The sequence below is a fragment of the Podarcis bocagei genome (genome assembly GCF_964188305.1).
Source record: "Podarcis bocagei genome assembly, chromosome: 11".
Taxonomy (NCBI): Eukaryota; Metazoa; Chordata; class Lepidosauria; order Squamata; family Lacertidae; genus Podarcis; species Podarcis bocagei.
The window spans coordinates 50036278-50062336 of NC_138136.1; the positions used below are offsets into that span (position 1 = coordinate 50036278).

Sequence of the window (26059 nt, forward strand, 5' to 3'; positions counted from 1 at the left end):
ATAACCATTAATATGTTTTCCTCTTTAGCATCTTTCCAGCATGTGTAGCAGGATCCCTAGCAACAAACAACCTCTGGTTGAACACATCTAAATGTAACCTTGGTTCAGTCATTGCAGTGTAGTAACACTCCATAATTCTCCATTAATATTATCTTCCTAAAATATCATTTTTAAGATGTTATCAGTATTGGGAGCTGTTCATAGGGGGGGAATACGTTCATAATGACTTTTCTATCTGCAGCATATGTTCCTATCATCCCCATGAGTAATAAACATTTGCTTGGCTGGAGAAGAAACGTTTGCTCACTCAAAACGCTCTTGCTTGTTCTCCCCCCCCCCTCCTTTCTCCCTTCTCCTCTCAACCAGCTTATTAAACCGGTGCACTTAATTTCAGAATTGTTCAGCTTTAATAATGCCCTTCCTTAAAACAATGGAGCAGGCATATAAAGGGAGAGCAGCATCTGGATCTCTCCACTTATATATTAGTAGCCACACATGAAATGTTTTCTTTACTTCCTTTATGGAGCTCTTAAATAGTTCACATTAAAAAGTCAGTCCAAATTACTCCTGTTGATGTTAGCAAATGTTTCTGGTTTCTTTGCTTGCTTTTTTTTTTAAAAAAAGAAAACTATTCTAACCCAGACCTCATTGGTTTGGTATGTTCTAGTTAGGTATTCAAAATCATGTAGTCTCGTAGCTTGTTTCTCCACGTTGGACTGCACCAGGACATCAGTAGAGATCGTGCCATCACAACCCCTGCTGTCCTTCAGACTCTGCATGTCCCGGACCCAGGGTAGCAATTATTATTATTATTATTATTATTAATTATTATTATCATTATTATTATTAATTTCTACCCCGCCCATCTGGCTGGGTTTCCCCAGCCACTCTGGGTGGCTTCCAACAAAAGATTTAAAATACATTAAAACATCAGTCATTTAAAACTTCCCTAAACAGGGCTGCCTTCAGATGTCTTCTAAATGTCATATAGCTGTTTATTTCTTTGACATCTGATGGGAGGGCGTTCCACAGGGCGGGTGCCACTACTGAGAAGGCCCTCTGCCTGGTTCCCTGTCACTTCACTTCTTGCAGTGAGGGAACTGCCAGAAGGCCCTCGGCGCTGGACCTCAGTGTTTGGGTAGAACGATGGGGGTGGAGACACTCCTTCAGGTTTACAGGGCCAAGGCTGTTTAGGGCTTTAAAGGTCCACACCAATTGTGCTCGGAAACATACTGGGAGCCAATGTAGATCTTTTGTGGGGGTTTTTTAAATGATATTTATTAGAAGTTTAAAGACTGCAGAAAAAAGAAAAAAGGAAAACAATAAAAAGTTTAACAGAACATACATTACAATACATAAAAAGAAAAACATAAAAAACAATACAACAATACAGCAAAAAGAAACAAAAACACTAAAACACACATCCAATATTCCATATCTTTACCTTTCATTTACTTGTTTCATCAACCTCCTCACACCTCCCTTTTTTGTATTCTAGTTCAATTAACTATTTCAGCAAATTCTTTCCATCTTTCTCAATTTTTGTTCTATAATTTATCTTAACGGTCTAACCTTAAATTTTTTTCATTTTGGCCCATTATCAATCAGCTTTTACTTAATTCTTTATTACATTTCTGCTAAAACCATATAACTTCATTCCAGCATCCTTCTAACATTCATTAATTTTTCAATATTTTTGTAAATATACTTTAAATTTTTTCCAATCTTCTTCCACCGACTCCATCCTAATCTTTGGTCTTAAAATAATAACATTAGATTTTTCCCTATTAACAACCATTTTTCATATTCCCTTAAAGCATTACAGCTGGAAACCACTTAATTTCTATCCAACATCATTCTAACATTCATTAATTTTACAATATTTCTGTAGATAGTCTTTAAATTTCTTCCAATCTTCTTCCACCGACTCTTCTCCCTGGTCTCGGATTCTGCCAGTCATTTCTGCCAGTTCCATATAGTCCATCAGCTTCATCTGCCATTCTTCCAGAGTGGGTAAATCTTGTGTCTTCCAATACTTTGCAATGAGTATTCTTGCTGCTGTTGTAGCGTACATAAAAAAAATTCTATCCTTCTTTAGCACCAATTGGCCGACTATGCCCAGGAGGAAGGCCTCTGGTTTCTTCAAGAAGGTATATTTAAATACATTTTTCAGTTCATTATATATCATTTCCCAGAAAGCCTTAATCCTTGGGCACGTCCACCATAGGTGAAAAAATGTACCGTCAGTTTCCTTACATTTCCAACATTTATTATTGGGCAAATGGTAGATTTTTGCAAGCTTGACTGGGGTCATGTACCACCTGTAAATCATTTTCATAATATTCTCTCTCAAGGCATTACATGCCGTAAACTTCATACCTGTGGTCCACAACTGTTCCCAGTCAGCAAACATAATGTTATGTCCAACATCTTGTGCCCATTTAATCATAGCAGATTTCACCGTTTCATCCTGAGTATTCCATTTCAACAGCAAGTTATACATTTTTGACAAAATCTTAGTTTTAGGTTCTAACAATTCTGTTTCTAATTTTGCTTTTTCCACCTGGAAACCAATTTTCTTATCCAAATTATATGTCTCCATTATCTGATAATAATGAAGCCAGTCTCGCACTTTGTTTTTTAATTTCTCAAAACTTTGCAATTTCAATCTATCTCCGTCTTGTTCCAAAATTTCCCAATATTTTGGCCATTTGGCCTCCATATTGAGCTTTTTCAGAGCTTTTGCTTCCATCGGTGACAACCACCTTGGAGTTTTATTTTCCAATAAGTCCTTGTATCTTATCCAGACATTAAACCAATTTAGATCTTTTGGGACCAGTGTTATGAAAGGTCCATGAGCTCAGGCTCTGCTGCTGCCATGTATTTAATTTCCCCTCCTTCACAGCCAGCAGGGAAACGCAGAGATATAAATTGCAGCCTAGGGGCATTCAGGGACCTGTTTTAGAAGGCAATTCTGTTGGGCGTTGCCCTGATATTAAGCATATGCCAACTTTTGCAATGCTACATAATAATAATATATAATAATAATAATAATTTATTATTTACACCCCACCCATCTGGCTGAGTTTCCCCAGCTACTCTGGGTGGCTTCCAACAAAAGATTTAAAATACATTAAAACATCAGGCATTAAAAACTTCCCCAAACAGAGCTGCCTTCAGATGTCTTCTAAATGTCATATAGTTGTTTATTTCTTTGACATCTGGTGGGAGGGCGTTCCACAGGGCGGGCGCCACTACCGAGAAGGCCCTCTGCCTGGTTCCCTGTAACTTCACTTCTCTCAGTGAGGGAACTGCCAGAAGGCCCTCGGTGCTGGACCTCAGTGTCCGGGCTGAACAATGGGGGTGGGGATGTTCCTTCAGGCATACTGGGCCGAGGCAGAATCTAGCAACAATAGAATCCTAGTCATTATATTAGCGCAGACATAAATTCTATTGTAATCATTTCAGAGGAAATGGGTGTGAGTAGCAACAAATAACACAGAGACCTCAGTCTGCAAGTCTTGTTTGGAGGATTTGGAGTTGGGAGGTATCTTCTGACTCACCTGGTCCAACATCCTGCTTGGTGCTGGAAATACATAGCTAGAGCATCATCAGTGGTAGGCTGCCCAGCTTGAAGACCTCCAGGGACACGGAGACCACCTCACCCTCAAGGTCATTGCTGTCCGTAATGTTCAACTGAAGTCTGCAGTCCTGCAAGTTATGCCCATCTGATCCTACACTCTGAGATAAGAGGGAACCTCTTCTGTCTTCTATGAGACTTTTGAAGGAGCACCGGGATCTGAACCTTGAAACTCAAAGAGGAGGAGGAGGAGGCGTTTGGATTTGATATCCTGCTTTATCACTACCCGAAGGAGTCTCAAAGCGGCTAACATTCCCCTTTCCTTTCCCTTCCTCCCTCACAACAGACACTCTGTGAGGTGAGTGAGGCTAAGAGACTTCAAAGAAGTGTGACTAGCCCAAGGTCATCCAGCAGCTGCATGTGGAGGAGTGTGGAGACGTGAACCCGGTTCACCAGATTACAAGTCCACCGCTCTTAACCACTACACCAGACTGGCGGGTATTGCAGGAAAACCAGCCACACTATCCAGGAAATACCAATTGGGAAAGTGATAGCTTCCAGGTAAGGCTTGCTTACTGACCCAAACAACAAGGGAGGCTCTGCTGCTGCTGCTGCTGCTGCTGCTGCTTTTACTTCAGAAAGCCCTGCCCTATACTTAGCATAATCTGAAGCTGACAGCAGTGCTGCTTTCTTGTCCTTCCTGCCACCAGCTTACTAACTGATAGTCATTCCTATGTGAAACTATACACGGACACCATTAAATGAAAACAAACAGATGTGCTTTAATTATTTTGGCATGGTGGTGATGTGGCATAGTCAGTATCCAGAGAACTTTTAAGTGATCTGCATTCCCGGTAAGACTTTGATTTACTTTTTAGTACGGCTGCCTCCTGCAGCATGTAGCAAGCAGCTTTTAAAACTCAGAACCATTTCACACAAGAATTTGCTCTACAGTATCGCAATGAGCTGTTGTTCCAAGAAATAAAAAGCCAAACTGTGCGGTAATGTTAATTGTCCGAGTACAGACACTTAGCATACAATCCGCACACGAGAGAAGTATCAGTGTGGTCAGGTGAGCCCCCAAGATACAAAAAATAAGAGGCAGAAAACACTTAAGTGGGTGAGGGGAACCTCCTGAAGTATCCCAGTGAGGAGAGAATGTGCTCAGTTGGCGTGGAATGCTGACTTTGACTGCTGGAAGACAGAAAACGTGGGGAGAAAGAGAAATGGAATACCTAAAAAGGCATGGTTGAATACCTAAAAACACAGAACAGGAGCACTCCCTACTGTAAAGTTTTGTTGCAAGTTCCACTTCTAACTCCTCCTGGATATTGTGCAAAAAGTGACCTGTGTAATTGGCACACTGACTACATATATTAGCCTTTGCCCTCCAGGCATCATAGACTTGTAGAATTTTAGAGTTGGAAGGCACCGTGAGGGTCATCTAGTCCAACCTCCTGCAATGGATGAACCTCCACTAAAGCATTTTAGACTACAACTCCCATCAGTCCCAGTCAGCAAAAAAAAAAAAAAAAAAAAAAAAAGGTAAAGGGTGGTCAAGTCCAGTCAAAGGCGACCATGGGGTGCAGTGCTCAACTCCCTTTCAGGCCGAGGAAGCCAATGTTTGTCCACAGACAGCTTTCCGGTTCATGTGGCCAGCATGACTAAACCGCTTCTGGTGCAACAGAACACTGTGACGGAAACCAGAGTGCATGGAAACGCCATTTACCTTCCCGCCGCAGTGGTACCTATTTATCTACTTGCACTGGTGTGCTTTCGAACTGCTAGGTTGGCTGGGGCTGGAACAGAGCAACGGGAGCTCACCCCATCGCAGGGATTCAAACCGCCGAACTTCTGATTGGCAAGCCCAAGAGGCTCAGTGGTTCAGATCACAGCCATTGTGGAACCTAAGGTGAAATAGTGTGGTTCCCATGAGATCACTCATCTAGGAACTGAGCAAAGCCACTAGACTTCCTTAGCTTCAGCAAGTTGGTGGCCTCATGTGCCTTCAGACTGACATGCTTTACAGGGTTATTGTAAGGGTTACCAAAGGAATGTAAATGAGAGGCATGTTAAAAACACTATACTACTCTATTCCCCCTTCCTTTTTCTTGTTTCTCACATTTTGCAGGGTGCGTGTGTGTGGCATAAGTGAACAAGAAGAACAAAGCAAGTGCATTTCTAGAAACAATCTGAATAATTAAAACAATTTTTGAAAAGCGATGCATTTTTTAGTCTGTCCTTTTTTGATACTTGATAAATACTTAACTCGTTCTGGAGGTCCGTTCTTAACCTGAAACTGTTCTTAACCTGAAGCACCACTTTAGCTAATGGGGCCTCCTGCCGCCGTGCCGCCGGAGCACAATTTCTGTTCTCACCCTGAAGCAAAGTTCTTAACCTGTAGCACTATTTCTGGGTTAGCGGAGTCTGTAACCTGAAGTGTATGTAACCTGAAGCGTATGTAACCCAAGGTACCACTGTACTCTGAATTCATTGTCATAAGTAGCATATCTAAAGTTAAGTTGTCAGATCTGTCTCAATAACGTCTCCCTCCAGTGATGTTAATGTTCAAAAGTCTATAATAAATCTGACATCTGTCACTGAAGGAGACATTAAGCAAAGTATGACCCCCCTTTTTCTTTTTACATTTTTCAGTCTGTGGTCTGAAGCGTAACCTCAGCAGACTGTAAGTAAGCAAACAGTGTCCATGGGAGTCTGTTGGCCTGTCTCGAGAGAGAGAAGGTAGATTCTAAATGGTATCTTGCGGTTTAAAAAGAGCATCGCATTGCAGGGAAATGCCAAGTTCCTTCATTCATAACCACACTAGATCAGGGTCATTTGAACGTTTGTTTCAGATAAGCATGAATCTTGGTTACACCATTGCCACCTGGAGTTGAAGCAGTTGGAAAAGAGAATTCCCTGAAGTTCTTGCAAAGAAAAATTAGAACCCAGAGATGCTTGCACATGCAGAAAAATAATAATTTCACATTTGTTTTTGATTTGCTTTGTACCTATTTCATGTATTCCATCAAAGTTTTCCTTTTATTGTGGGATGTCACATTTTCCAAGCACTCAAAAGCACAGTATTTTGTGAAAGTTTTCAGTACCTACTATCTTGGACAGCTTTAAAGGAGGAATAGGCAAGATCATGGAGGGTGTGGGGCTTTCAATGGCTGCTAGTCACAGGGGCTGTGTTCTACCTCCACTTATCAGAGGTGGTACACCTCTTAAAATCAGCTGCTGTTGTGCACAGGTCCTGCTTCTGGGTTTCCCATAGGTATCTGATTGTGATATTAAGTCGTTGGCAACCCAAATTTTAGCAGCATTTGTCAAAGCTCAGATGATTTAGACTAGTGGCAGCAAATGCTGTACATGCTATTCAAAAAATCTCTTAGGGATCTGCATGGAGTATACACAAAGCCCTACCTGCTTTGGGTGCATGGTTGTTCCTGCATGTTACTGGCAAACTTGCAGTTGATTCAGCCTCTAAAAAGCTGCTAAAATGCTTCAACCTCTAAGCCTAAATATATGTAGCTGAAATAATAACATACTATTATCCTTTTGATCTCTTCCTTCATTTCCCCTGACTCTGTTGTCCCCCAATGGGGCAGGGACCTTTCATTGCTGTCCTTGTACATGGGTGATGCTATGTTTCAATATTGCAAACACTAAATAATTTCCCAATAATCTATACAATGCTGTTTGGCTTTTTCAAAAAGTTTAGAATCTATTTGGGATACTGCCAGGCTTCAACTCTGCCTGGTACATTTATACATTCCTCAGGCTCACTCTTCTCTTCTGTGTTCCTGTGTACAATAGGTGTTCACGTGTGTCTACGTGTTGTGTGATTCGATTTTTATTAGTGTTTGAAAGGCAGTTTATTAGCCGTTGCTTGTGCAGCACGTTTGTGATCTTGCTGATGAAAGATTCTGCATTAAACTGGAGTAGAGTAGATTTAATAAATCTAAAAACCCACCAGCAACTTGTTGCTGTTTAACTCGGTTGACCTAGCAACAGAGCCGCAGTCAACTAACGAGCTCCAAATTCCTCCTTTGGCACTTTGTTCATTAGTGGAATGGAATTATGGCTTTCTATCTAGCATGCATTTTTTCTGTGAAACTGGAGTCGCAAATGAAGAGTCATGGAAGTTTAAGAATTCCATGAGAGTCTGGACAGATGTGCAGTAATTAGTACTGGATTTTGGCTCACCTTTGTTTAGACAAATAGCTGACAATGTGCCATCAGCCAGGCAGTCGATTTATGAGCTTGGAAAGAAAACTGGCATGGAGACTAATTGAGAATTGGATGGTGGTGGAAAGAACATTTGCATTGTCCCCCTGCGTTGTGAACCTCCAAGCATTTCGGTTTCAGCTCTGGCTATATAACAGAAGACCACTGTGGGGAATGATAGTGGAAATATAACACACTGGGTTCTTTCTAATGCTGTCCTTCCATCCATGGAAGATTTTTTCATCCATCAGAGGCTTTTGTGAATGGAAGGAGGGCAGAAGAGATTTTCAGAAATTTCCCCTTTCTCCTGCAGTCTCTGTTGCTGTCCTGGCACATGCTTCAGCCTTCTGGAGTAAATTTCGGGGGTGCAGTGGAAGTGGGTGAAAAAGCAAAAGTCACCTACAAAAGTCCTTCCATTCAAGGAAGCCTCCACTGGATCAAAGTGCCTTCCATGAATGGAGGAACACTTGGATGCAGCCCATTGACTGTAGATTGACAGCAGACATTTATTTCAGAACTTTAATACATATCTCCCAAGAAACAGCCAGTAAAAAATGGCTCAGCATTCAATTAGGCCATACCAAATAGCAGCAATGGTTTTTTAAAAAAATAAGTGTATGAATTATTGCTGAACTTCCACCAGCTACTGGTTACTTGACATGCTTGCAAACACAGATGGTCGCTATTTGTTCATACAGGATTTTGGCAAGGAGGCAAATGTCTCAGTGGGATTTTTGTGTGTGGAGTTCAGATAAATAAGCATTTTGGTGACCTGCAGTTCACTGAATAATTATGAGATTATTCTGAATTCAATGTGCTGTACCTAAAATTATACAAGATCAAAAGTATTACATCCAGATCTCAAAATCCCTATGACCAAATATGTTTATACTGTTTGTCAGTTATAGATATATACTCTTTAAGGTACCCAAGGGATGGACCCATAAATGACTAAATAAGAAGCAGAGTTAAACATAATTTTGGGGGCAAAAGTTATGCTTTCAAGAGTGGCCTAAAATTCCCATCTTTGCGTTTTTGTGCTATTCACAACCTCATCTGCTCTTTCTTAAGGTTCTTCCTTGTTCCTTGATCCACTCAAGCAGGGTTCACATGCAAATGTGATGGTGTCATAATGCCTTCGGTCAATCAGATTTGTGCTATCGACACCCAACCCAAAAAAATCCACTGAAAAAGGAATACTGGCTATATTTGCAAATGTCTTCTCTCCACTTCCAATGTTTTGACTTAACCATATAAGAAGAGTGTTTTGGATGCAATCTGGTATCCAAACAAAATGGCCAAGGCATGTTTTCACTTGTTGGTTCACAGCCCAGCGGCCACTAGGGACTGTTCTGGACTTCCTTACAAGTGTACCTGTGCAATATACGTGTTACCAGACGTGCACCTATCACTTTCACATTTTACATTTCCGGGGTGCATATTTAAAATAATGTTACACGTCACCCGCAATCTCTGCCGAGCAGTGAATTTGTGATTTTGCTCAGATTCTAACCTTTTACTGAATCTAGAGGTTTGGGGCCTTGCCTGTCCCCCAATTTATAACATCATCTTAGGTATACACCTAAAAACTGTAGTTTTATGAAGAGGTTTTGAGGGACTTAAAACGCACAGTTGCTCAGAGCCACAAAACAGGCATTGTGTTTGATGTTTTGTCAGATCAATGACAGCCTGTTTGCTAACCGTTATGAAAATATAGTTGTGTAATTTGCTCAGAAAATGCCTGTCAGCCTTGTTCTTCTTGCCTGACAATAGGTTTTGTCAGGAAAATAACTCTGCTAATCATCGACTTCGGTGTCAACCATTTTGATAAATTGCTTCTGGGAAACATAACTGGCGTGCAGAGTGCCATGGGTCACTTCAGGCCTTGCATTTTAGAATTTCACATATGTCAGATTAATTTCAAGGCAGCCACACTGTTTTCTGTGTACTGGAAACATTACCTATCCAAGCTTCTTACACATTCAAGGCACGATGTAGTGCCTGCTGCGTTTAGAAATGGCAAGTCCTCAAAGGTTCAAAATATGGGCACTTGGAAGGAACAGAAAGCCAATATTACTTCACTAGCTCTTTGGTTTTGCAATCTCTCTTCCCTGGAAGTTTCTTTTATAATGATTTTATAATGAATTGATTTTAGAATGCTGTATTATTTTACTGTTGTTAGCTGCTCTGAGCCCGGCTTCGGCTGGGGAGGGTGGGTTTTAAATAAATTATTATTATTATTATTATTATTATTATTATTATTATTATTATTATTATTTTCCATGGTGTAAATCATGTCTGTGGTGCAGCTAAGGTAAAGGACCCCTGGACAGTTAAGTCCATCCCGTCAAAGGCGACTATCGAACCAGCGTTTGTCCACAGACTGCTTTCCGGGTCATGTGGCTAGCATGACTAAACCACTTGTGGCGCAATGGAACACCGTGATGGAAACCAGAGCACACTGAAATGCCGTTGACTTTCCCACCGCAGTGGTACCTATTTATCAACTTGCACTGGCGTGCTTTCGAACTGCTAGGTTGGCAGGAGCTGGGTCAGAGCAACAGGAGCTCACCCCGTCATGGGGATTCGAACCGCTGACCTTCTGATCGGCAAGCCCAAGACGCTCAGTGGTTTAGACCACAGTGCCACCCGCAGCTAAACTCAGTTTTGTCTGCTGGGGCTCCACATACTCTGCTGAGACATTACACTGGTCGAAGCATGGTGAACTACCAACTGACTTCCACAAGCCCCAAACAACATCCTGGGAGATATATATATATATATATATATATATATATATATATATATATATATATTTCTGATTGTCTGAACCTTTCTGATGTTCACATATAGCAGTAGCCTAGTTTATCTTGGATCGTGGATGACTTGTGAGATACTAATCTAATGAAAAATGTCTCAGAGATATCCTGCTATATGTTACTGTAGGTGGGATGGAGGAAGCAAACAGTCTTCTTGGTGCACCCTTGAAAGGTCTTCCTCCTTCCTTTGTTTTTCTTAAAGATAAAACTTCACAGCAGCATTTTACAAGAAGGTTTAATGAAGACCAGTGTTTGCAAAACAAGGCAAAACTTCCTCCAATCCCCCACAGCACCAGACATCCTAAATTCATTAAGAAGAATTTGTGCTCAGCTTAATCTTTGAAACCGTGTAGGCCAGAATTTTGCTTTTTAAATAGTTATGATAGTCTGTTGCTAATTTGAAAGGGTCAGTTCTTACAGCCAAGGCTTGTAGCCCTTAGGACACTTTGCAGGTTCACCTGCGTCACTGACTTTTAGAGGAAGCCTGAAACTCTGAATTGTTGGTTTACGATGTTAGTGGGAAATTGCCTTAAAGCCTCATGTGCTATTTATGTTGGCTTCGGCTTGCTGTTAATGTGGAAGAGACAGCAGGGCATTCTGGGAAAGCAAAAGCATCTTTACGGAAGGTACTGTACCTGTAAGGCTCATCATTCAAACCAAGCAAAAAAATGTGTGTGTGTGTGTGTGTGTGTGTGTGTGTGTCCCCTTCTGGAATGGATGGCATTTATGGGAAGTTAATCTGCTAATATTCCCTTTGCTAATCAACCCAAAATGGTTATATGAACACACCCTTAATGCTCAGTTGGGAAACCTACGTTTCTAAAAAGCCATGATGTTATGTATGAGGAACCCAAGTCATCTACTCAGACTTCGAATAGAAGCTGATGGGGCAATTCAGGCTGGAGTTGCAGAACCTCTGAGTTACCGTATTTTGCGCCCCATAAGACGCTCCGGCCCATAAGACGCACCTAGTTTTTTGGGGGGGAAATAAAGGGAAAAAAATATTTCCCCCCCAGGCGCGGGGCTGGGGCAGCCCGAGCGTCCCCCGACCCCAGCCCCCAAACAGGCAGCTCTCTGCAAGCCGTGGGAGCCCAGCGGTGGTTCCCGCTGCTTGAGGAGAGATCCGCGAAGCCTGCGCGTGCTGGGATCAGCGCGCGCAGGCTTCGGGATGCCTGCAACTCTCCCCAAGCAGTGGGAATGTTCCCGCTGCTTGGGGAGAGATCCGCGAAGCCTGCGCGTGCTGGGATCAGCGCGCGCAGGCTTCGGGATGCCTGCAACTCTCCCCAAGCAGTGGGAACGTTCCCGCTGCTTGGGGAGAGATCCGCGAAGCCTGCGCGTGCTGGGATCAGCGCGTGCAGGCTTCGGGATGCCTGCAACTCTCCCCAAGCAGTGGGAACGTTCCCGCTGCTTGGGGAGAGATCCGCGAAGCCTGCGCGTGCTGGGATCAGCGCGCGCAGGCTTCGGGATGCCTGCAACTCTCCCCAAGCAGTGGGAACGTTCCCGCTGCTTGGGGAGAGATCCGCGAAGCCTGCGCGTGCTGGGATCAGCGCTTGCAGGCTTCGGGATGCCTGCAACTCTCCCCAAGCAGTGGGAACGTTCCCGCTGCTTGGGGAGAGATCCGCGAAGCCTGCACGTGCTGGGATCAGCGCTTGCAGGCTTCGGGATGCCTGCAACTCTCCCCAAGCAGTGGGAACGTTCCCGCTGCTTGGGGAGAGATCCGCGAAGCCTGCACGTGCTGGGATCAGCGCTTGCAGGCTTCGGGATGCCGGCAACTCTCCCCAAGCAGTGGGAACGTTCCCGCTGCTTGGGGAGAGATCCGCGAAGCCTGCACGTGCTGGGATCAGCGCGCGCAGGCTTCGGGATGCCTGCAACTCTCCCCAAGCAGTGGGAACGTTCCCGCTGCTTGGGGAGAGATCCGCGAAGCCTGCACGTGCTGGGATCAGCGCTTGCAGGCTTCGGGATGCCTGCAACTCTCCCCAAGCAGTGGGAACGTTCCCGCTGCTTGGGGAGAGATCCGCGAAGCCTGCACGTGCTGGGATCAGCGCTTGCAGGCTTCGGGATGCCGGCAACTCTCCCCAAGCAGTGGGAACGTTCCCGCTGCTTGGGGAGAGATCCGCGAAGCCTGCACGTGCTGGGATCAGCGCGCGCAGGCTTCGGGATGCCTGCAACTCTCCCCAAGCAGTGGGAACGTTCCCGCTGCTTGGGGAGAGATCCGCGAAGCCTGCACGTGCTGGGATCAGCGCTTGCAGGCTTCGGGATGCCGGCAACTCTCCCCAAGCAGTGGGAACGTTCCCGCTGCTTGAGGAGAGGTCCGCGAAGCCTGGAGAGCAAGAGGGGTCGGTGCGCACCTACCGCTCTCGCTCTCCAGGCTTCAGCGAAAGCCTGCATTCGCCCCATAAGACGCACCCACATTTCCCCTTCATTTTTGGAGGGGAAAAAGTGCGTCTTATAGGGCGAAAAATACGGTAACTCCCAATGGACAACTTGCTTCAACCAAGCTGAATTCAGGTCTTTTCATCTTCATTTGAGAGCTTAAAGGGCCAGTCTTCTGTCTTGAAGCCTAGTGCTCTATTTCCTCTCATTTCGCTCTTTCCTGGCTCATTGCCTGGACCAGTCATCCAGCAATGGGGAGCATGGGGTCTCCAGATGAAGAAGCAGTTGCCTCTTTAGGTGCTTAGTGGTGGTTGCCTCTGGGGATTCCTGTGCAGGGCTGGATATATATTAAAAATATTAAAAAATTGTCCAGTAGCACCTTAGAGACCAACTAATTTTGTTCTTGGTATAAGCGTTTGTGTGCATGTATCTGAAGAAGTGTGCATGCACACGAAAATTTATACCTAGGAAGGGGCCCCAGAAGTGACTTTAAATCCACCCATTGCTAAGATCACAGAAAGGAAGGTCGTGTCTTGCAAAGACCTGGTTTTTGCTGACCAATGTTGAGAGATCTATATCCTTTCGAACATCTAAATCTCTTGTGAAGGCTTTACAAATTCGTGTAACAAAACTTGAGGGGGGAACAGGAAATGATTTGTCCACTAGGGGTTGGGGAGTAGAAATGTTAACCATTATTGGTAGCAGTATTCCTGTTTTTATTATTATTTTATGTGTCTAATGGCTGCTTGCTAAATAAACCACAATAAGTCAAACTGACTGACTGACTTTAGTCTGTGTTGCTTTAAAAAAAATGGTCTAGTAGACCAAATTTCAGTCGCACGACTCAGATTGATTACTTTTTTGTTCTGTATATTTCAACAATCCCAAAGTCAGTAGCACAGATGCTGTAAAAGTGTGATGATCTATCATGGAACAGCTCCACTGAAGAAGATAGCAGTGGTTACCCAGACCTTGTTGCTGGTTCTGAAGGGGTCCCCATAGCAGTTCCAGCTTCAGGGCCCCCAAAATGTACGTCCACCACTGTCTAGGTCAGAGTCAAAGCTGCTACTCAGGTTGGGAGTCATGCGCCCTGCTAGATCAGACCAATGGTTCTTCAAACCCAGCATTGAGGGTGGCCAGCCAGGCCCTCTGGGAAGTCCACAAGCAGGACATAAAGGCAATAGCCATCTCATAATATTCCTCCTCAGCCCTGGAGTATTTGGGTGTTTATTAAGAGGCCTATCTGTCTTAGGTCTGTCTTCTATGAATTTTTCTAATCCCATTTTAATTTTTTATAAGCTAGTGGCCATCACATCACGTAGCAAAAAAAATCCCATAAATTAGCTATGTTGTAGTCTGAAGAATGATCCTCTTTTGGCTTGTCCTGAATTGTCTGCCAATAAGTTTTGCTAGATGGCTCCAAGTTCTCGTATTATGAGTTTGGCGCGGGGGGGAACACTCTATCCACTTTCTCAACACCATGCATAATTTTATAGCTCTCTGTCTTAAGACTTGTGGTTTAAGGGGCAGAAGGTAAACTCGCAGTCCTTAGTTTGACATCTGATTTCTCTAACCACATCTGCAAGATGTTCTGGAAACCACACTTTGAAAGGGGGGGAAAGCTAGGTCATTTGCTTAAAGTGTAATTTAAGAAGAAGCTGGACTGAAAAGGTTACTTTTGGTTTACATATACAAGATGAAGGTTTCCACTGCGTTTAGAGTCTCCTCTTGCATAGGAAAGCAAGATTTATACCCACTAAGGCATCCATTAAAGGGCCACCATGAGAGAACTGCTAGTGAGCTATGAAATATCAAACATTAACAGTGAAATACTATGCATGTTCACACAAAAGTGGTCTTGATAGGGCTTAATCCAAAGTAGGTGTGGCTAGCATTGCATCCTAAGGTTTACCAATTTATCTGGGATTATGCTCCATTGAACTCAGTGGGCCTTACTTCTGAGCAGACCTGCATAGGATTGTTCTGCCTATTATTTAAAGCTCCTGTAAACTCAAGTAACCACCCACAGAGAAAGCTCTAACTTTGCCTTCTTCAAATCTCTGTGCTTCACACAGTCCCATTTTCAATTATGTTTTTTTCCTTTGATTGATTTGTACATCCTATTATTTTTCCCTCATTCTCATAAATGAACACACACACACACAAAAACATATATTTTAAAAAATCATAAGCATCTGTTGGGATAGTCAGTTCTGCCCCCATTTGTTGCTCATGGAGCCAAAATGTCAACAATTGCAAATATGTGGGAGGTATCAGCAGACTTGGGGCAACTTCAGATTTTTCAGAAATACAAAATAACAAACAAACAAAAAACTGGGTAGGGGTTGGCCACAGAAACACCCTAATGAGAAGTGAGTGTGTTCCATGCCCGTGGAATACTGACTAACTGTCAAGAGGTAAGAAACAGAAAACTGGGAGGGAGGGGAAATAGGAGTCAACAGAAAAAGAAGAGGGACAGAGAGAGATGTGGGTATAAAACAGGTAGACAGAACCATCTCATTGTACGGATTGGTCATTTCATCGTTCATGCCATGATGTTTCTTTTAAAATTTCCTCAAGAGCTAGAAGTGAGAGCTTCCCATGGAAATCAATGGGGAAATTCAAGATTTTAATACTGCTGGGATTAGGCACCAGGGTGTCTGCTTCCCCCCCCAAAAAAAAAAACAGCCATTAGAGGACTGAACATGCTCAGTGGCCGCAGAACGATGAGTATCTGTTGGAAATGGAATGGGGAACTGGCTGGCTAATCATATGCCCTACCGCTGGCCTTTAGCCCTTCCCCTGCGAAAGCAGCATAGGATAATTCTGAATCTTGCTCATACCTAAAGGAACCTCTTTCCAGATAAGCAGGACCACATGTTATGCTACCCCTCTGCGGACTGAAATATGTTATTAATGGGGACTTCCGGGTTGGCGCGATCGGGAAATGGCGGATTCCCTCCGAGCTCCGGAGGGAATCGGCTCAGCGGTGGATGGGTCTTTGCCGTGCCGGCGACACGGGGACCCTTAAAAACCGCAGGCGCGGAAGCCTGCGGACTGAAGACTCGGCGGGTGCCTTAAGCGCCCCCCCTGATTCGCAATGAGCCTTTTTAAAGGCTACGGAGGGGATACAGGGGACGGCGTGGCACTGAGAGTCGACCGCTACCGCCGCTGAGCGAAGCCGCGAGCCATAACTGGAGAGCGCTGACTTCCTTCCTTGAAATTCGGACTGAAAAAAGAACCCGTGAGTAATTTGGAACTGAACTTTAAAACTTTTACCTTTTGAATTTGAGACGACCGGGGGGTGTGCTAAAAGGAAGTCCCCACCCCCCCCCCTTGCAGACGATCCAGAGCAACGAAATAAGAACTAAGCTGGAGTGCCTACCCTGTAAAGGGTGAGTTTTAAAAAGACAGTAACTTCCAAGATTTAGAAAGGTAAATTTGAGCAGGAGAGTGGAGTGTTGGAAGAGTCTTTGTTTTGTGGTAAACAACCCTCCCTCCCGGGCCCGGGAGCGACCTGCTTTGGAGCCTGTATAGAGGAGCAGAATTTGACAGCTGTCAAAAGCTGTCAAATGGACTATTAATAGTGAAAAAAATTGCTGTTTAAGACCTCTCCGGATTAAAAGGAGTTACAATTGAACTAAAATTTTGAGAAACAAAGAAACAATAATAGGACAGAGGATTGTTGGAGAAAAGGTTACTCAGTAACCAGATTCCCTCTAGGGGGAATTCTGTGGAATTACAATGGCTGTGGGTGGAAAGATACTGAGAGAAATCGAAAGAATGTTCTCACTGGTGGGAACCCTACAGGAGCAGACTACAGCTATGAGTAAACAATTGACGACCTTGGATTTGGAAACAAGTAGTTCTGCTGAAAGTAATGAGGGCCTGAGTGAGAAAGAACCCACAGCTGAATTTGAAACAATAAACAAAGAAGAGGAGAAGACAAAACAAGAAAGAGAACAAGTTATCTGGGAAAGTACTAACCAGAAGCCGACATCTGGAGAACACAAGCAAGGAGACTATTGGATTAAATCCACTCTAAGCCTACGAAAGATACAGAAGATGAAAGTGGAGGCCCTGGGACTTTATGGAATTCAGGAGCTCGAAATAAAGAAGTACAATTGGGGCCTCCACATAGACTTTGATTTTGACTATCAGCAAGACTTAGGCCTTGTGGAAATTCCTCAGCAGTTGCCTTTAAATATGGGAAGAGACTATGGACTGATTGGATTGATTGTTAAGGAAATCTTTCGAGACTCGATGACAGACAAAAAGGACTACCAACAAAACCGGCGGAGAGGGACTAAAAGAGAATTGAGAGCCTCGGATATCCGGAATCCAGGCTAAAAACTGTTAATTTGGACATGTCTCGGGAAAGGACGCAAAGCGGGGAGGGGAGGGAGGGAAGTATCAAATTTAAACAACACTCAAGACCAGGGGGTTTAGTATTAAGAAAATTATGTAAGAAAAAATGAGAAATCGAGGGAAGAGAATTGGGGTCCAACTTAGGGAAAATTTATTTTTGTTTTTTATAAAAGGACTAATATTAAGATGGAAGAAATGCCAACTTGCTGACATAAGTTTGGGAATAGGGATGCAGGGGAGGGGGTGGGGGGAAGTCAAGGACTAGGGTTAGAAAATAAGATTTTCGGGAACTATTCTTGTTCGTTGTTTTTTATGTTTGTTTTGGTGTGTTGTTTGTGTTTATATAAAATGTGAAAACCCAATAAAAATATTAAAAAAAAAAAAAGAAATATGTTATTAATGTCAACTCTTGTTTTCTGCTCTCTTTAAATCATGAACGTCGTTACGACAACATTAACTTTTGCAAGTCTCAGTAGCTGAACTTTTGTTTTCCCACCAGTCTGCTTTCAGACACCCTTTATCAAGTTAGGCGTTCCTGTGGAGCACAGGTTTAGGTTTGTTTCTAAAGATGCACGTACACAAGGCTGGCTTCAGCAGCCATCATGCTTCGGCAAATACCATGGCCTTAGGACTCACAACTGACAGCTGCCTTGGGCTCCCTATTCATTTCTGACATGCCACTCCAAGCAGTGCTGGGCCGTAGGGTGTACCTCTGGAGGCCGCCATTTTAGTTTCCCACTTCCACAAAGGAGTGAACAAGCTGGGGCATTGTGGGAAATTAAAATAGTGGCAGAACCCAGCCATCTAGTACTGCTGCTGCCCACCGCATGGTAAACCTGCCAGGACCCATTGACAGGGAAGAGGGTTTCAGGAACAGAGGACACCTGTCCCCCGGCCCCCTCACACCTGGAGCCAGCACTGACTGTACAAATAGTAGCTGGAGAAGGATCTTAGTTGCAAAACGTTTGTCTCAAGAGACAATGGAGTGTGCCTCTGGGGGTGAAGTCCAGCTGCCACATTACCAGCAGCAAAGTGACCTCCCCAGCATAAACAGTGAGCAGGCTGGTCTATAATTTCTCCCTATGGCACATTGTTGTTGATGATGTTGTTGTTTCCCCCTATGGCACACTGATGTTGTTGTTGTTGATTTGAATGGGGGTGCCCCCTCCCTTCCAGGGAGCATTCATTTGCTCCTGTGGTCAATCTAGTACAGTCTATCTATTTTATGGCTTCAGAATTCTACCATCTCATTTTCCCACTTTACTGTGGTAGTTTCAGACCTGCATTTGCATTCATGTCTCCCATTTGTATTTTGTTCTGAGGGTTATGCTTTTTTTTTTTGTTGGGGGGGTGAATTAACAGGATTTGTCCCTGGAATAGGCCCTGATGTTGGGAAAGATTGTGGCGGAAATGACTGGCAGAATCCGAGACCAGGGAGAGGAGACGGTGGAGGAAGATTGGAAGAAATTTAAAATTTATTTGCAGAAATACTGTAAAATTTATGAATGTTAAGGACTTTGAAATGAATTGCAGGGGCTTTAGTAACAAAATAAAATATAAGATTGGATCAACAACAGATAAATTAATAGGATATGAATTTGCTGAATTAATTTTTAAAAAGGGGATACAAAAACGGGAGACGTGAGGAAGTCGGGAAAATAAGCTAATTGAAGATGAGAAATTAAGAAAGAGGGAATTTTTGTTTTTCATTACTATATGTGTTTTTTTCTTTTTTCTTTTTTCTCTTTTGATATGTCTATTTTTGTACTGTATTGTTTTTTTTGTGACTTTGTATTTTCTTTGTCTACGTATGTTTTTTATTGTGAAAACCTAATAAAATATCTATTAAAAAAAAAGATGTTGGGAAAGATTGAGGGCACAAGGAGAAGGGGATGACAGAGGACGAGATGGTTGGACAGTGTTCTCGAAGCTACTAACATGAGTCTGACCAAACTGCGGGAGGCAGTGGAAGACAGGAGTGCCTGGCGTGCTCTGGTCCATGGGGTCACAAAGAGTCGGACACGACTAAACGTCTAAACAATAACAACAAATATATGATTTAATCATCCAAACACCTAAACAGTTTACATAATATTGTTGTAAGCTGCCTCAGACCTTGAAGCAGAGGAATGGGAATAAATGTTTTAATGCAATGCAATGCAGTACTGTACTATACAGTACAAGACAACACAACACAAAACACAATATTACAATAATGAAGTAGCTTTAGCTGAAGCTGTTGCTTGCATTACTGGACTTTCTGAAAGTAATACAGGTAATGTCATAAGCTATGCCTACTTGCTTGGGGGAAAGGCCGTTGAATTCAGTACAACTTATGTTCAAATAAACATGGATAGGACTGGGATCTTAATTTACTAATTCCATCTAATAGATAGTTTGTCTGTTTTTGTCTTTTTAGGAAAAAGTGCTGTAAGGGTTATAAGTTTGTTCTTGGACAATGCATTCCTGAAGGTACGTTCTTAAATTATTATTACTTTCCAACACTTATCACTACAGTGTTTCTGTCTTCCTGTACTATAATAAATATGGGCTCAAATATTTGTTTCTCTACATGCTTACCTGGGAGTAAGTCTCACCGAACTCAGTGCGACTACCAAGTATACATACATTAGGTTGGGTGGTTAGTGAGTATAGACCAGGGATAACCAATGAGGTGTCCTCCAGGCTTTGATGGGACTACAGCTCCCATCATCCCTCACCACTGACCATGTTGACTGGGGCTGATGGGAGCTGGGGTTCACCAAATCCAAAGGCAACCACATTGACTACCTCTGCTATGGAAAATCATCCAGTGGCTGCTGTCGTGTCTCCAGTCACCATTATAACTCCATAATTTTAGACATTCACTAGACGTATCTGAGCTTGACGATGTCTCATTTTGCTTCATAACAGTCTCCACATTATAGGCCTTCAAAGTCATGTGAATAAACCAACCCAAATTTACCATTTCAGTTTCTTACTTCAACCATCTCTTCTGGGGATGGATGGTAGGTAGCCAGGCGTGGAGGTGGTAGGGCTGATAGGATGTCGCTTTTGGGTGCTGCTGCTGCCTGAGACAGTGCCCTCCCACCCCCAATGGCTGTGTCTGGATACCTGCTTCCTACTCATGCCTTAGATCAGCCTCTGCTATCCAGAGAGCCAGTGTGGTATAGTGGTTAAGAGCGGTGGACTCGTAATCTGGTGAACCGAGTTCACGTCTCTGCTCCTCCACATGCAGCTGCTGGGTGACCTTGGGCTAGTCACACTTCTCTGAAGTCTCTCAGCCCCGCTCACCTCACAGAGTTTTTGTTGTGGGGGAGGAAGGGAAAGGAGAATGTTAGCCGCTTTGAGACTCCTTAAGGTAGTGATAAAGCGGGATATCAAATCCAAACTCCTCCTCCTACTCTTCTTCTTCTTCTTCTTCTTCTTCTTCTTCTTCTTCTTCTTCTTCTTCCGTTGTTCAGTACCTTGCAGCTGCACTGCCTTGACAAAAAAGAACTTGGCTTTTTAAAACACCCTCCCTGTTTTCTATTATTTATTGTATTATTACCCTGCCCATCCTCTCCAAGGATCTCACCTCCCTGTTTTATTCTCATAACATCCCTTGGAGGCAAATTAGTGACTGTCCCAAGATGGCTAAGCATGGATTTGTATCTGGGTTTTACCCTAATATTTTTGTGCATCACAACAATTGACTCTAGCAGACATAATGTGCCACCCAAATGCCGTCTTCTCTTCTCTGGCTCTGCGCTTCACCTCTCCCCTGGGCCCACCCCTTGGAGTATGTCAATCAAGTATGTGGTTTTAAAAGGAACGGGAGTGTTAATTTTGCACCACCTTTTAAAATACTGCATAGATGAGCTCAGCTGGCGGTTTATCATTTATTAAAGTTTTACACTTACTGTGTGATATTTGGAACAGTAGTGTTTTATGGGCTGTGTGCTCTCTGCTTTGGCAATCAAGGGCTGATCTTGTACCATTATGAACATTAGGCTGCCAAGACAGATGCACATGCTCAACTCAACGCACTCTTTTGCCTCTTGCAGTCAACAAAAGGGATTCACCTTGGCTTTATCAGGTTGATTTATTATTGGCAGATGTGCTGCTTTAGCAGCTCAGAGTCCCGGAAATCTTGGCAGCCAGACACAGAGCTGATAATGCACTGGGGCAAAACCAAACTATAAATAAAAATCTTAGCAGGTGAGCAAACTCGACCTATCTTGGCTCAATGCTGAGAAAACACTTGGAATCGTTTGTTCTGCAAAATCGAGCTCCAAATGGGATAGGAGCATTCTGACAACTGAGATGCATTTTGAGTCCATCGTGGCTGCACATTGTGTCCAGCTTCAATTCATGGTGCTGGTGTTAACCTTTAGAAACCTTAAAAGCTTGGGACCTGTGTATCTCAATGACCACCTTCTTCTGTATGTGCCTCCTTGCATACTCTGATTGTCTCCAAACTCCTTCTTAGGATTCTGTAACACCACAAGGCACACTTGGTGGTGTCCAGGGACAGGGTCTTTTCTATAGTGGCACCTGCTGCATGTAACGCTTTAGCAAACATACAGCATCAGGCCCCATCACTGTACTGCTTTTGACGGCTAGTGGAGACATGGCTGTTCATTGCTTAAAGGGGCCTTAGGCTTAATATTCCCTTTGGTTCTAACATTCTGAAGTTTTAATTCTGATAGCTGTTTTGCCATTGTTACTGTGGCCTTGGGTTTTATGCTAATATTTTGATTTACGATGTAAACTGTGAATTGTTCTGTATTTTATAACTGTTGCCTTTTTTTATTTTAAAAAAAATCACCTTGAGTTTCTTCTGAAAAATAGGTGGGATAGAAGTTGTTGTTCTCATTTAGCAATGAGAAGCCTGAGCTGCGATGGAGCTCCGTTGCATCATACACAGTCAGCACAACTGCAGTAAGCTTGGAACTGCAAGCCTCAAAGTCGATTCTGGATGCGTGAAGCAAAATAAACATTTGGTGCTGTAGTTCACAGAGTGATGGTTTACATGTTCTCTCCCTCTTAAATGGAGATTAGTTCCATGCGAGGGAGAAATGTCACACTTGGAATGCCAGTCATGGGTGGATGCAGCTGCCAATGCCTGCAAGCTGGTATATTACTTTTCCAGTCTAGCCCAATGAAAGGAGGGTGCAAAGACCCTCTTCCCTTGGAGAAACGCCCCCATTGGCTGAATACGTATAGTGGAGGCCATAGAAAGCAGCACAGCAACACCATACCTCCTCCTAGCTGCCCTGTAGTATCACACAAACCATAGCATGATTGTGCCCTATGATTCCTTGTCACCACTAGCAACAGCCAGGGAATTGGAGGTGAGGCAGGGAAACTTGCAGAACATTAAGCATCTTCAGGCAGTCTTCCTGAATGCCTAAAGGGGCAAGTGGGAATGCACTCCACCTGGCTACCCCCTCACTGGTATCTGCACCACCCACAACACCAGCCCCATATCAGTTCCACACATGACCTTCATGTGGGTCTGAAGAGGGAATTTCCATGGCCTTGGAATCCTGCCCTCAGTCTGGAACCCTGCATGGTTAAGTGGTGGCCCATCAAGTCCAGCATCCTGTTCGCACAGCGGCCAACCGAAAGCAGGACCTGAATGCAACAGCACTCTGCTCATCTGTGACTGCCTCTGGCAATGGAACCCTGGAGAGCCACTGCCTCCTGAAATCTACTCTCAAAACCCCAAAGAGCTGTTGCCAGTCAATGTAGAAGATATTGAGCCAGATGGACCATTAGTTTGGCAGGCTATAAAGCACCTTCCTTTGTTCCAACAGTGTGTCTCCTCTCTTTCAGCTGATCCTACCTATCTCCAGTTGCATCTTTTGTTGTTGTTCAGTCATGTCCGACTCTTCGTGACCCCATGGACCAGAGCACGCCAGGCACTCCTGTCTTCCACTGCCTCCCGCAGCTTGGTCATGTTGGTAGCTTCGAGAACACTGCCCAACCATCTCGTCCTCTGTCGTCTCCTTCTCCTTGTGCCCTCAATCTTTCCCAACATCAGGGTCTTTTCCAGGGAGTCTTCTCTTCTCATGAGGTGGCCAAAGTATTGGAGCCTCAGCTTCATGATCTGTCCTTCCAATGAGTGCTCAGGGCTAATTTCCTTCAGAATGGAGAGGTTTGATCTTCTTGCAGTCCATGGGACTCTCAAGAGTCTCCACCAGCACCATAATTCAAAAGCATCCATTCTTCGGCGATCAGCCTTCTTGATGGTCCAGCTCTCACTTCCATACATCACTACTGGGGAAACCATAGCTTTAACTATACAGACCTTTGTCGACAAGGTGATGTCTCTGCTTTTTAAGATGCTGTCTAGGTTTGTCATTGATTTTCTCCCAAGAAGCAGGCGTCTTTTAATTTTGTGACTTCTGTCACCAACTGCAGTGATCATGGAGCCCAAGAAAGTAAAATCTCTCACTGCCTCCATTTCTTCCCCTTCTATTTGGCAGGAGGTGGTTGTCCTTGTATCCTGTAATCCACTAAATTTGGTTCTGGAAATAGCATTGTAGAGGTGTACAGTGCATTCACTAAACTGTATGCAGCTTCTCCACAGCCCAACAGTTACAATCATCTATGGTTCTTAGCTTAGTATATTTCTTTTAACCACCTTTTATTCACAGAGAATTTTCTTGAGAGTCCCCCCCCAAAAAAAAATATCCTGAAGGTGATGGAAGAAAAATAACAACATTGTGTAATTACATTTATCTTATTTTTCTTCCAGAGGTATCTGCTTCTTTGCCTGTTCTTTTGTCACACATAGCAATCCAGTGTAAATAAAAATTTGAGGTCTACGTTTTCTTGATTAGTAACGGGAGTACAACTACATTGGTAACTGAAGGACAAACACCAATTTCCCAAATTACTTTTGCAGTGTTGTACAGCTGCTAATAACAAGCACATTTCTCTCTCGTTAGATTATGACGTCTGCGCAGAAGCTCCTTGTGAACAACAGTGCACAGACAACTTTGGACGAGTCTTATGCACATGCTACCCTGGTTATCGGTATGACCGCGAAAGGCACAAGAACAGAGAGAAACCCTATTGCTTAGGTGGGTGGAAAAGATTGCACCTGAAATCAGTTCAAGGCTACTTGCCATAAATTCAAAGATATGGATATTAATGTGCTTCCAAAATTTGGTTAATTCAGATTATTATTGTTTATTGTTTTTTGATACATTTTTCATTTGCGTTTCTGATACATTTCAAAATGTAAAGAAAAATAATGTGAAAAGAAAAGAATCTCTGGAATAATAAAAAGTAACAATTTTGAAATAACAAAAACAACAACCAGAAAACGTTCCTTAACCAACTTCCCATCCTCTCCTTCCATTGTTCCTTTTATCTCTTATTTTCCTCGCGTTTTCTTGGTTCATGCTGTCTATCACAACTCCTTATATAAACTCTAGTTATTTCTTACACTGCTGAGAATCTTACCATCCTGCTAGGCTGATTGTCTGCTTATCATACTTTTTCATATATTCAATAAAGAATATCCTGTCCTCCTATATCTTTTATCATTTTGATTCCTTATTCTAGTGGTCATTCCTGTTAGCTCTTCATATGCTAACAGTTTAATGCACCATTCTTCTTTTATTGATACCTTATCTGTTTTCCATTTTTGCGCTAATAACACACATGCAGCAGTTATCGCATATAGGAACAAAATTCTCTCCTTTTTTTTGTAACTTCTGTTGTTATTAGCCCCACAAAAATCTTCTGGATTTTTAGGAAAGGATTTTTAAAACATTTTTAAAAGTTCATTATAGGTCATTTCCTAATAGCTTTTAATTATGCTGCACGACCACCACATGTGATGAAAAGTTCCCTCTGCTACCTTGCATGTTCAACAATTGCCCTTTGTTGATTTCGGCATTTTTGCGAGTCTATTTTAACCCTGGATCCCAATAACTCCTTTTCAAACTGTGAATTTTGTTCCGCAAATCCATATTTTTTTAACTAACTTAAATGTTGCATTCAAGTGATGGTAAAGATATGTCACTTGATCTTTTATCTCTCTATACTCTTTCAATTTATATTCCTCCCTAGTGACAGTTAGCAAGTCTCTATATGTACTCCAATTTTTCTGTATATGTGACAGCCACATTGGTGTTTTCCTTTCTAATAAGCTTTTGTATTTTTCTCATACCCTATACAGGTTTTTCCTAATTAAGTAGTTTGAGAAACTCTCATATATCTTGGCCTTCCCGTACCACAGGGACGCATGCCACCCAAATTTTAAGTCATGCCCTTCCAAGTCCAATAGGTATCTGTTCTTTAGTAAAATCCATTCTTTCAACCAACATAAACATGATGCGTCAAAATATAATTGTACGTCAGGCAGTACAAAACCACCTCTCTCTTTAGTGTAAATCACAATTTATGTTTTATCCTGGGTTTTCTCCCATGCTAAATAAACTTAGATAGATCTTTTTGCCACTCCTTAAAATTTCAGATGTCATTAACTATAGGTACAGTCTGAAATGGGAATAGCATCTTTGGGAGTATATTCATTTTTATGACCGAAATTTTACCCAGCAATGACAATTGCATTCTACTCCAAATTTGCAGGTCTTTTTTTATTTCTTCCCAAACCTTTACATAGTTAATTCAGATTAATTCAGATGCTGCCTCCACCAACATGGCCAACGATGAGGGATGATGAAAG

At 43.0% G+C, this 26059-nt stretch overlaps 1 protein-coding gene across 1 annotated transcript in view; it reads left to right on the forward strand.

Moving 5' to 3' along the window:
- Positions 1–26059, forward strand: part of CCBE1 (collagen and calcium binding EGF domains 1) — a gene marked incomplete at its 5' end in the record, with an annotated part of 163809 nt that overhangs the window by 119764 nt on the left and 17986 nt on the right. The window contains 2 exons of the mRNA XM_081213082.1: positions 19790–19842; positions 24309–24443. Coding sequence (XP_081069208.1) covers positions 19790–19842; positions 24309–24443 — 188 coding nt within the window. The remainder of the gene's footprint in view (positions 1–19789; positions 19843–24308; positions 24444–26059) is intronic.